At 58.5% G+C, this 12,087-nt stretch overlaps 1 protein-coding gene across 2 annotated transcripts in view; it reads right to left on the reverse strand.

The window, feature by feature from the left end:
- SORL1 (sortilin related receptor 1) overlaps positions 1-8,662 on the reverse strand; it is a 60,325-nt gene extending 51,663 nt beyond the window's left edge. For both annotated transcript variants that reach the window (XM_059867375.1, XM_059867374.1), the window contains exon 1: positions 8,423-8,662. In XM_059867375.1, coding sequence (XP_059723358.1) covers positions 8,423-8,647 — 225 coding nt within the window. In that variant the 5' untranslated portion in view covers positions 8,648-8,662. The remainder of the gene's footprint in view (positions 1-8,422) is intronic.
- Between the last annotated feature and the right edge of the window lie 3,425 nt (positions 8,663-12,087).

Here is a 12,087-nt window from a genome sequence, read left to right on the forward strand (position 1 = left end):
CTGCCCTCCCTGTCCCCCTCCCCTGCTCTGGAAGCAGAATAACCCCGTTCACATCTCCCACATCTCTGTGGGTTATTTTGGGTGCAGCTTTTTCGGTGACCAGGCTGGAGCTGGGCGCTGTTAGAAGACAGAGCTTGGCCCTTTAGATCCTCTCAGCCAAGAGGGGTTTGTTACTACCTCAGTGTCAATTTTAATAGTACTTCTCTGGGGTTTTTTGGTTTGGTTTGGTTTGGTTTTTTTCCCCACAAGAAATCTGACACTTGGAGTTTCAAAAGCAGGAAAACCAGAGGAGACTCCTATCTGCACCTTGATTTAACCTCAGCAGTAAACCTCCATATCTTTTTTTTCTGTAAGATAAAGCAGACAGCAAGATCCCTTTTTTGGAGACTTGGGAAGTGAAGTGAAACCCAAAAACCAGGCAGGGGCAACGTGTTTGGGTTCAGGGGAGCCAGCTGAGCTTCGTCAGCCCTTGAGGAGCAGGGTGAGCTCAGGCAGTTTGAGTTTGGCAGGGTCCCTATATAAAGGCAAACCGGAGGCAGGTGAGGTTTGGCTCCCTGGTGGGAGGGAGGAGAGCTCAGCAGGAAGGTTTGGAGCCCTTACTAGAGGGTGTAAAGCAGGAGAAGGCAACACAAGGATGCTGTAAGTCTCCCAGGAAGGGGTTGTGCAGCAATGGCTCGGGTTTATGAGCCTCACCCTTTTGTTTTTTGCTGCCTTGCAGCCCTTCAGAGCTCTGTGGGGACCCAAGTGGCTCAGGGGAGCACCAAACAGGACCCCACAGGCAGCAGCTGATGTCCCATTAACCAGGATGGGCTTTGGGAATAGCTTTGGGATAAGGCTGCTGTTGGGGACCCTGCCCTGCTGCTGTGGCACTGTCACAGTGTCCCCACCTCCCCTAGCAGGGCACAGCTGCCTGGGGAACTGGTGTAACCTCTGAACAGGCAGTGACTGGTGCCTAATGGAAACAGCAGTTAGCATAAATTCCACTTAATGGGGAAGTGTTTTGGTCTTTGCCAAGTGATTAAGTGTATATGAAATATGCATGAAATTCTAATTTGCCCTCCTAATATGAAAGGTGCCAAATGAAGTCCAGGAGGGGAAAAGTGGAGCCAAGACATAGCAGAGGCTGTAATGGAGTCAAGGTTTCTAGCTTTGCTATGTGTGTATTTCTTTGTTAACAGCATCTTCCAACAAATGAATGCCCTGCAGGAATGGGATGGGAAGAGGACAGCCCCTGGAGGTGCCATCTGAGAGCAGGTATGAGCTTCTGGGATGCAGCTGGGGCCTGAGAGCTCCGGGCTGGCCTGGCAGAGGGAATGTCTGGGAGCTGAGGTGGAAGTGTTGCCCTGCTGAGCCTGGAGAAGTGATGGATGTCAGGAATTGAGGACACCTGGATGAGTGCAGTGCTGGCTGCTTGAGTGCCCAGGGCTGGGAGAGGAGCCCTGTCCATGTTCTTTGGTACCTAAACTTCCAGCTTCCCTTCCTGTCTCATCCCTCTTAGTTGCCTGTGCCCAGATTTGGAGTTTGGAGAAGGATTCTGGTTGTGGAGGTGGCTCACCCCTGGCATGTCACAAGTCAAAGCTCCAGCATGGTGCAGGCTGGCCAGGGGATGGGTGGCTGGCAGGGGCAGCTCTCAGGAGCTGCTCTCAAGCCCTTCCCTCTAAATCCCAGCCTTGGAGCCCCTGCTCTGTGTGGGCAGCCTGACTTCCCCGTGCCGAAATCCCACCGCTGGCTGTGGTGAGCTGCCAGCAGGAATATCGTGTGCTGGCTGACTTGTAACAGCAGTGACAAGTGACAGGACAGCATGAGGGGCTACTCTAGGTGTCCAGCAGGCCTGGGAGCTCGCTGTGTGTGTCCCTGAGCTGGCTTTGGTGAGGATCAATGCTCCAGCTCCAGGGCTGGCACTGCAGCTCAAGGCGGGCGCTCGCGATTCCTCGGGAGGGGATGAACTGTGGCAGCTCAGGGCTGTAAAACTGAGAGCAGAACAAAGATCCCTGGGGATCACCGGGGTGTTTTCCCATCCTCAAAGTGACCCACAAGCAAATGCAGTTCCCAGGGAATTTCTGAATAGGTAATGAGTTATTACTGCTGTGTGATAAGTGAGGCTGGCAGAGAGCAAGGGTCCTGAGCTGCTCTGAAACCATCCAAGTGTTGCCATCAGCTCGGATCACAGTTCCAGAGCTGCCAGAACATGTGTGGAGAAGGGGAATGGGTGAAATATTTTGATCCCAGTAGCTGGTGGGGCTGAAGAAGGGGTCAGAAGCAAAGCTGCTGGGATAGCACAGGGCAGAACAAGAGTCGGTGCTCTGCCCGTGCTGCTCCTCATTCCAGCTCTCTGGAAGCTGCAGAGGACAAGTGCCAGGCCTTTGGTGCCCATTCCCCATCCTCCCCCTGGCAGGGCTGATGCAAGAGCCTGGCCCCGGAGTGCCAGGGGTGGCTCCTGCCCCCAGCACAGCCCCAGAGTGCCAGGGGTGGCTCCTGCCCCCAGCCCCAGAGTGCCAGGAGTGGCTCCTGCCCCCAGCACGGCCCCAGAGTGCCAGGGGTGGCTCCCAGCACGGCCCCAGAGTGCCAGGGGTGGCTCCCAGCACGGCCCCAGAGTGCCAGGGGTGGCTCCCAGCACAGCCCCAGAGTGCCAGGGGTGGCTCCCAGCACAGCCCCAGAGTGCCAAGGGTGGCTCCCAGCATGGCCCCAGAGTGCCAGGGGTGGCTCCTGCCCCCAGCCCCAGAGTGCCAGGGGTGGCTCCTGCCCCCAGCCCCAGAGTGCCAGGGGTGGCTCCTGCCCCCAGCCCCAGAGTGCCAGGGGTGGCTCCTGCCCCCAGCCCCAGAGTGCCAGGGGTGGCTCCTGCCCCCAGCCCCAGAGTGCCAGGGGTGGCTCCTGCCCCCAGCCCCAGAGTGCCAGGGGTGGCTCCTGCCCCCAGCCCCAGAGTGCCAGGGGTGGCTCCTGCCCCCAGCCCCAGAGTGCCAGGGGTGGCTCCTGCCCCCAGCCCCAGAGTGCCAGGGGTGGCTCCTGCCCCCAGCCCCAGAGTGCCAGGGGTGGCTCCCAGCACAGCCCCAGAGTGCCAGGGGTGGCTCCCAGCACAGCCCCAGAGTGCCAGGGGTGGCTCCCAGCACAGCCCCAGAGTGCCAGGGGTGGCTCCCAGCACAGTCTCAGAGTGCCAGGGGTGGCTCCCAGCACAGTCTCAGAGTGCCAGGGGTGGCTCCCAGCACAGTCTCAGAGTGCCAGAGGTGGCTCCCAGCACGGCCCCAGAGTGCCAGGGGTGGCTCCTGCCCCCAGCACAGCCCCAGAGTGCCAGGGGTGGCTCCTGCCCCCCAGCCCAGCCCCCGGGGTGGCTCCTGCCCCCCGGCCCAGCCCCCGGGGTGGCTCCTGCCCCCCGGCCCAGCCCCCGGGGTGGCTCCTGCCCCCCGGCCCAGCCCCCGGGGTGGCTCCTGCCCCCCGGCCCAGCCCCCGGGGTGGCTCCTGCCCCCCGGCCCAGCCCCCGGGGTGGCTCCTGCCCCCGGCCCAGCCCCCGGGGTGGCTCCTGCCCCCCAGCCCAGCCCCCGGGGTGGCTCCTGCCCCCAGCCCCAGAGTGCCAGGGGTGGCTCCTGCCCCCAGCCCAGCCCCCGGGGTGGCTCCTGCCCCCAGCCCCAGAGCCCCCGGGGTGGCTCCTGCCCCCGGCCCAGCCCCCGGGGTGGCTCCTGCCCCCAGCCCAGCCCCGGGGTGGCTCCTGCTCCCCGCGTTCCCCGCGCGCTCCCGCTAAAGCTCCATTACTGCACCTTCTGCTCCTCTCCCGAGCATCTGCTCCCAGCCCTGCCAGGAGATCTGAAAATACAGCCTGTGCCTGCCGTGGAGCTGCTTGTGGCTTGGACTGAAAATGCCAGGGTCTGAAATCATTGATATGAAACACGGGTGACTCATTTCGGAGAGTGCCAGGCCCCGTGTTAATTTGGTTAATACTGAAATCATCTGCTTGCAGGGCTGTTTTCTCTCTGCCACCACCAAGAGAGCTCTCCCTGAGCTGTTGTTTCCAGGAGAATGGAAAAGGGAAGGGAGTAGGAAGATTGGGGTCAGGGCAGGAATCCAAAAACCCAGAAACAACCTAAATTGATAGAAGGGCAGGGATGTGATGGGGATGGAGAGATTCCCTCCCCCATAACGAAGGAAGAAGGCTGCAGAAGAGGTCCAAAGTGTTCCATGAGCTTGGCATTGCAGCTCTGGAAAGCTTGAGTGATGCCCCTGGGACACCACTGCACTCACAGGATCTGTGAGGAATCTGCTGGAGGGGAAAAACAATGAATAAAACCACAAGTACCTCTCTCAGCCATCATAGTGCCAGGAGCAGGAACTGTGTGGCTCCCAGGGATCAAGCTCTGGCACAAAGCAAATGCCAGGAGCAGGGAAACCTCCTCAGGGTGGCCATGAAAGACCCAGCAATGGGGAGGAAGACCTGCTAATGCAAAGGAGGAGGAGGAAAAGGACACAGCTGGGACATGTCACCACCCAGGGCACCTCCAGAAGGTTAAAGTCTGATCTGGGGAGGCTCTGCCAGGCTGGCAAAGTAGGTCAAAATTAAGCATGGTTCAGTTGTGATGCGGCGTGAGTGATGTCTGCGCTCCCAGGGCTGCATGGAGCTCGCCCTGCAGAGCAATCTCTGCCTCCCCTGGGAGCAGCAAGGCTCCCTGCCAGCTCTGCACGTTGGGGAGGAGATTATCTGAGGTCTCCATCAGCACAGAAGGGGGGGCAGGGTCAAGGTCAAGTGGTGGGCTGATAAGAGGTCAGGTCATAGTGAATGGCCTGGAAATGATGAAAACTCTGTGGTTTTCCTCAAAGGCAGGATGGGTTATCATCAGGAAACAGGAAGGTTGGGAGCAATGAAATAGTTCCCCCCCAGAAGGGGAAGAGAAAAATGATGTTAGGGCAGGTACTGACACTGGTTCAGGGGACAGGGAGGCACAGAGGTGACAGCCACATGCAGGCTGAGCACAGGGAGAGGCTCAAGCCTTGCAGTGACAGCAGAGAGGGGAAGTGGCTGCCACAGGAGCCACCAGCACTCAGAGAAGATGTCCTTTGTCCTAGCGTGGTTTAAGGCAAAGATTTCTTGTGAGCTGTGTGCTTTGGGGGTGGCTTTAGACACACCTTTTGCAAAGAAGGGGAAGGGATGCCTGCAGGTGAAGGTTAGGTATGTTTTAGCAGTGTGAATGCTCTCATAACTCCCCTCAGCACCAGCAGACCCAATCTGGGCTCCTGCCCCAGCGTTTTTCCTCTCTGTGTGCCACAGCCATGACCCAACAGTCTCTCCACACCCCTCCCATGGTCGCCCTTCAGCCCAGCACACACAGGCAGCCCGAGTGGCTGCTGCTCTCTCCTGTGTTTGTGGCAGTCCCTGCAGTTTGGGGCTGGCTCACACCCAGCAGCCAGGATCAGTGTGGGATGGTGGGGAGGTTCTGTGGAAATGGCAAATCCTGGAGCCAGCCCCTGTTTATATAGGTTAGATATCAGGAAAAAGTTTTTATAGAAAGAGTGATAAAGTTCTGGAATGTTCTGCTGGGGGAGGTGGTGGAGTCCCCATCCCTGAGTGTGTTTAACAAAGCCTGGATGTGGCACTGGGGGCCAGGGTTTGGTTGAGGTGTTGGGGCTGGGCTGGACTCAGTCTTGGAGGTCTCTTCCAACCTGGGGATTCTGTGATTCTGTGATTCTGTGTTTCCAGGTCTGAGCAGGGATTTGTAGGCAGGGGACAGGAGGGTGGGTGGCAGGCCAGCCCCTGTGCTGGTGGCCAGCAGCTTGTGCCAGGAGCAGGAGGGAGGGTGAGGTGCCACGCTTGTGGAAGGGGCTCAGGGAGCCCTGCTGGCCCCAAGGGTGAAGTTTTCTTGCCCTGGGGATGCTTCTCTGCTGCCAGTGGCATCCTAGAAAAGTCCTGCCTCGTGTCAGTGCCTGCTTCAAACAGTCTGTCCATTGTAACCCTCAGCAACAATCCCACAGAGGTGAGGGCTGTGCAAGGGAACAAAACCTGCTCTGTCTCACAGCTGACAGACTCGAGTCGGGCATTTGGTCTCCTGATTGCTGCTGCTTTGGAGTCAGAAAAAAACAAGGAAAAGCCACAAAGGGGGTTAGGCTGCTGGTCCTGTTATTTGGTGATGTTCCTGGGAAGTTTTGCTGCAGCCTGCCCAGCAAGGATGTGATCAGCAGTGAGGGTCCAGATAAAAAAATCCAAGTAACATCCTGTGCTTGTGCTTTGGTGTCCGAGGCAAGAGGGCTCTGAGCCTGTTCCTGACAGTGCTGACTAAGCTGTGTTTGGCTCCTGAGGAGCTACAAAGGCTTTGGATGTTCTTCCCCTGCTCGGTTCCAGACAGAGCGATGCCTCCCTCCCTCTGCTCCCCTGATGACATCACCTCCACCAGCAGCAAACCCTGCTTTCCCCAGCCCCTGAGCCGAGCCTGGGCTCTCAGCTGTCCCAGCAGCCTGGGTCAGGACCACAGCAGAGGGCCAGGGAAGGGCAGGGAGTTTTGGGGCACGAGCCAGAGCGCAGCATATGGCCAAGTGAGCTGCCAAAGGCACGGGAGTGGGACGTGTCCCAGATCAAGGACTGCAGTGACACGGCACAAGGATGCTCGCTCCAAGCACTGCCCCTTATGCTGATGGCCCTGGGAGAGGAGTGCTTTGACTGCACGATTTTCTGCTGCTGTTGGAGAGCCAGAGAGCTGGGGGAGGGGGGTCACGGGGATTCTTGGGTGCTTGTGACCAGGCACGAGACCCCTGAGCACGGTGCTGCACGGCTTTTCCGGCTTCCCAGGCATTAGTAACTTGTGTGGTCAGATCTGTAACGCAGCCTAGGGCACACAGGCTCCCTCTTGTCCCTTTTATTAAGGCAGAGCCCGGATTTGAAGCACTGAAACACTTGGGAGAACTCAGAAATGTTGTTTAGTGCCGAGCAACTCTTCCTGGTGACACACCTGGGCTGTAAAATCTGTGTCCTGCCCCACAGCAGAGGAAGGGACGGGTGCTGTGTGCTCTGCTGCCAGTGGGAGCAACTCCATTCCCCAGGCAAATCCCTTCTGGAAGCTTGAGGCAATGAGAAAATCCCAAACAGTGGCAAACTGTTGAACTCCCACTGCTTCCTATTAGTCCTGTTCTGGATTGTGACAGGGTTACTGCACCCTCCTGGGTCTGCAGCTCCTGTGCAGGTGACAGGGACATCCCTGCTGGAGCAGTTCTCTACCTGGCTGGTTGGAAGGCACGGGGAGACAGAAGGGAAAGTGCCACCAATGTCTTGCCGTGGATGAGAGACAAGTGTCATGTTTTCTTCTAAAATGGGGTAGCTGTGTTATGCTAAAAACAGCCAAACGCTGAGGAGGTAGAGGAGGCGAAGCAGATTTTCAAGGGGAGGAGGAACAGCTTTTCCCTAAACAAGGGAACAGAAGGGCTTTAGGAGCAGCACCAGCCCTGCATGTGCCCCTCCAGCAGCTCCAGGGCCAGCCCTGCCTCGTGACTGGCTCCTTCTGATCCTACAAGTAGCAAAAAGGGGAAATTATGGAGCACCCGGGGGGAAAGCACTGTCCAAGGAGGCAAAGGGAGATGACACCGAAGGCTCAAAGCCTCTCCTCAAGTGTGCCGTGTCCCTCCGTGGGCTGGTCCCCCCCATCGGCATTTTGGGCACGTGATGGGGACACAGGCAGTGTCAGCAAGGAGGATCAAGTAGGGCAGCGAAGTGTAGACAGCATGTGGGTACATCAAAAATAAAGTAGAGCCTTTGAAAAGCTGAAGCTTTCCCCAGCCGAAAGTCCAAGTGTAATTTGTCATCGCCACCCAAAAGAGATGGAAAAGAAGGGGTGAGGGGGAGCTTTCGTGGTCCTGGCAGCAAAACTTGCCAGTGAATCGAGCCCGAGCAGGGATACTTTCAGAAATAGCAGTTTCTGTGTTTCCCTGCCGCGAGCAACTCCGCTCCCCTTCTTTTGCGAGGATCAGTGGAGGACGGCTCGGGCACGCAAGGAGCCCTTCTCGCGGGGAAGGAAGGACACGGTGCCTCGCACAGAGCCATGTCTTCCCCCGGCGTCACCTCCCCCTGCCCTGCTCACGGCGAGCATCCCTGGGGGCGCCGCTGCCCGCAGGGAATCGCTGTCCCTTCCCGGCCGCCGCCGGGGATGCCCGGCCCCAATCCCCGCCGCGTGCCCTTGGCTGCTCCCTCCGGGAGCGCATCTCGCCGGGGACGAGCCCGCGGGTACCAACGCGACCGCGCCGAGCCGGTCCGGGGGAGCCGGGGATGCGGGGAGAGCCGGCGGAGCCTCAATTCGCGCTGCTCTCGGCAGAGCCGCGAACCCACGCACCGACCCTTGCCCGGGCGCGACCCCCGGCGAAGGAAGGATGGGCAGCGGGCGGTGATGGATGCAGCGCCGCGTTCTGCGGGGGGCGAGCGCCGCCGGTGCCCCCCATGCCAGCCGCGGTGCGGGCTCACCTGTCCGTACACCTGGATGGGCTCGGGCGGGCGCGGCGCGGCGCGGCGGCCCCGCGGGGGCTCGGCGGGGGCGGCGGGGGCCGGCGGGGCGCGGAGCAGCAGCAGCGGCGAGCGGGCGGGCGCCGGCAGCGGCAGCAGCAGCAGCGGCAGGAGCGGCAGGAGCGGCAGCAGCCGGCGGGGGAGCGGGGAGGCACGGCCGGCCCCGCCAGAGCTCCGTGTCGCCATGTTCGTGCCGCCGGGGCCGGGCGGAGCGGAGCCGAGCGGGGCCGGGAGGAGCGGCAGCCGCGCCGCCGCCCGGAGAGAATGTGCATGGGCAGCGCCGCCGCTGCGAGCCCCCCCGCCGCTCCCCGCGGGCACGGATGCTCGGGCCCCCTCCCCTCTTCTCGCCTCCTTCTCGCTCTTTTCTTCTCTCTTCTTCCTTTTCTTCCCTCTTCTTCTTTTTCTTCCCTCTCCGTCTTTTTCGGCCTCTCCGGAGGATGCTCGGCTCCCCGACGAGATGGAGTGAAATAAGTTCTGGTGAATTTCTGTGATATGGACTAAAGCTTGGGCCCCCCATCCCGCATCTCCTCTCCCTTGCCGTTCCCCTGCTCTTTCTCCTCTTCTTTTCTCCCTCTCTGGAGGTGCCCGTCGAGATGGAGTGAAATAATAAGTTCAAGTTAATGGAGTAAAGAGAAATGAAGCAGCCAGAAATCGAGTGGAAGGGAACGAGAATGAATGTGTTGAAACTGTGTTGAGGTAAAGAAGCTGTTTAGGAGCGTGTGGAGTGACAGGGCAAAGGGGAAAGGCTTCAAACTGGCAAAGAGTAGGGTTAGATTGGATGTTAGGAAGAAATTCCTCCCTGTGGGGGTGGTGAGACCCTGGCACAGGTTGCTCAGAGGAGCTGTGGCTGCCCCTGGATCCCTGGAATTGTCCAAGGCTGGGTTGGATGGGCCTTGGACCAACTTGGGATGGTGGAAAATGTCTCAATTTCTGCCATCTTTTTACCTGGGCAGAGTTGGGAAGGTGAGCAAAGACGTGGTGGGAGGAGGAAGCCAGAGACCCTCAGGGTCTCTCCAGGGCCTTCTGCCCCCTCTCCCACCCATGGCAGGTGGGTTTGAGCTGTGCCAGCACCCCTGTGCTTCCCACAGAACACTTGGCATAGGCAACATGGCCATAACTCACCAAAGTGCAGGAGGTGAGGCTTGGCTGGTAATGCAGGGACAGCACAGGACTGATGCCAGTGACCACAACTCTGATTTACTGGGGCAGCTCAAAGTGCTGGGCTCCCAGGCGTGGGATTGCCCTGGTGCTGCTCCCCTGGGCACTGTGCATCTCTTTGTCCCATCCCTGCCTGGGGCTCGTGTGTGTCCTGGGTGTTACAGAGCAGGGTGGGAAGGGGGAGCAAGGATTTGAGGCAGGAGATGACAAAATGACACTGGGAGATGACAGGAAGGGTGAGCTGTGCCTCTTGCTCAGCCCCAGCTTGTCTCTATAAATTGCTTTCTGAAAGGGATGCACAGTGCCCAGGGGAGCAGCACCAGGGGTATCCCCACACCTGGGAGCCCAGCACTTTGAGCAGCCCCAATAAATCAGATTGTGCCCACTGGCATCAGTCCTGTGCTGTCCCTGCATGACCAACCAAGCCTCACCTCCTGCACTGGTGGTTTTTCAGGCATGATCTTGCTGCTAAGAAGTGGCTCAGGCCTCTTGTGTCTCTGAGGTACTGAGAACACACTGATGGCTTTCAACCCCTCTGCCTCTCATGCACCATTCAACAAAAAAAAAAGGATGTTGCCCAGCAGTGAAGGAATGGGAGCCTGTAAATCCCATGGACAGCCCCAAGGCAGGCTTGCTCCCCCTTATTCCACTTGCCTTAATGGCAGGAACATTGTCCAGAGCTTTCCCTGAGGTGCTTTCACCTAGAAACCCAGTTAGTGTATTTCAATTATGGGGTCAATACAATTAGAAACCCTCCTAATAAGGCTTTTAGAGGTCTTGACTCAGAGGGATGTCCCCCTGGAGGACAGGAGGTCACCGTGGCTCTGGGCAGAGCCAGTGAGGGGTTTTGTTGTGTGGGAATCCCTGCAGCCAGGTGCTGTCTGGGCCAGATGAGAAGGACTCGAAAAGGACCTGGAGATGAGGAATTGTAGGGATTTTGGTTTGTTAAATTTTAGATTTTTTTTTTTAATTTTGAGATTTTCTAACTAATATGCTGATGAGTGTGGTGGGTTTTAGTGTTGGTTAATCATTAGTGTATTAATTTCTTGTTGTGAGACAGGACTGGGAGGAAGGTAAAGCAGGTTCAAACTATAACAGGAATAGAGTAAGAAACAGGAGGAAATGAGGAGCTGCCTTGGCTGAGGTGCTAAATGGAGGAAAAGGGTGTTTGGGGGGTTTGCTGTCTCTTTTCCAGCCCTTTTTTCACACTTCTTGCAGAGTGTAAGAAGGGTCCCTGGGTCCCTGTGAGCTCCCTGTGGTGGGCACAGGGAGAGAGCTTTAAGCAGCAGCTCTTGGGTGAGCCCAGCCCTGGTAAATGCTCAGAGATCAATGGCTCTTTCTTTGTGCAGGGAAACACGTTTCCCTTGCCAAGGTATTTTTTTTGTTTCTTGAAGAGACGTAAAGGGGAGAGGGGAACAGTGCAGAGTTTATTTTAAGGTCCATCTGGATTTCATCAGCAGCAAAAGCTGTGAACTCCAAGAGCAAGGTGAGGAGCCCCTGGCCCCCTGGTTTTCCTTCCCCTCTTCCTTGAGACCTTTCCCTGTCTCAGCTTTAGAGGTCCCAGAGGGTTTGGGGGACTGAGGGGCTGGAACAGCCATTCCCACAAAGCCTCACTGAGAGGGTAAAGCTGCTTAAAGGAGCCATTGCTTGTTGCTGGAGCTGAATCAGGGAGCAAAACAGGGATGCCAGGAGCCAAAGACAGCAGCCTACCCGTGGCACTGGCCTCAGAGCCTTCCTCAGAGGATGATGATGGTTGTAGGGTTTCCTGCAGAGCTCAGGGCTGGGTCAGAGGCACCCAGTTGTTGGATTCTCACACCGTGGGTCACTTGGTGTGCTGGGGTCTCTCTGAGGGGGGTGTTCAGTGTGTGGTACAAAGGGGCACTGCCCTGCTGGGTGGGGGTGAAAGGAGGGAAGGAAACGCTCTGTGTGGGGTGGGACAGGGAAGCTCTTGCAGACAAAAGGCTCTGATGCCAGGAAAAGCATGAGGAATGGGGTCATGGAACAGGAGCAGGGACACCCCGTGTGTGTCCTCTAAGAGAGCCGCTCCTGCCCCGCGCTGGGGGAACGAGGAGGAGGAGGAGGAAGGGCATCCACGCAGGTGCAGCTCCAGCGATGGCTGTCGTGAGCAACATCCCCATCTTGTGGCAACAGCAGCATCGGGGACCAGAGCCAGAGCTGCTCTCCGTGCCACAGAGCCCCGAGGCCACCGCGGGGGACGCGCCCTGCGCCGGCAGCCTTGGCACGGGGTGTGTGACCGGCAGGACACGATCTCCCTGTGCCGGGGGATCCATCCCGGGCGGAATGCCAGGCAGAAGGGCCGTGGGAGGGTGCACTGGGCACCAGAGTGATGCAATTTCACCCCAGGACTTTACTGCCCTGCCAGGGTCACTGTCTGTCCCGAAGCTGCCAGGATGGGGTGCCCAGGCACTAGGCTCAGCCAAGGTGGGAGGATGGAACGATGAGAACCC

Source organism: Haemorhous mexicanus, chromosome 24, assembly GCF_027477595.1.
Source record: "Haemorhous mexicanus isolate bHaeMex1 chromosome 24, bHaeMex1.pri, whole genome shotgun sequence".
In the NCBI taxonomy this organism is placed as follows: Eukaryota; Metazoa; Chordata; class Aves; order Passeriformes; family Fringillidae; genus Haemorhous; species Haemorhous mexicanus.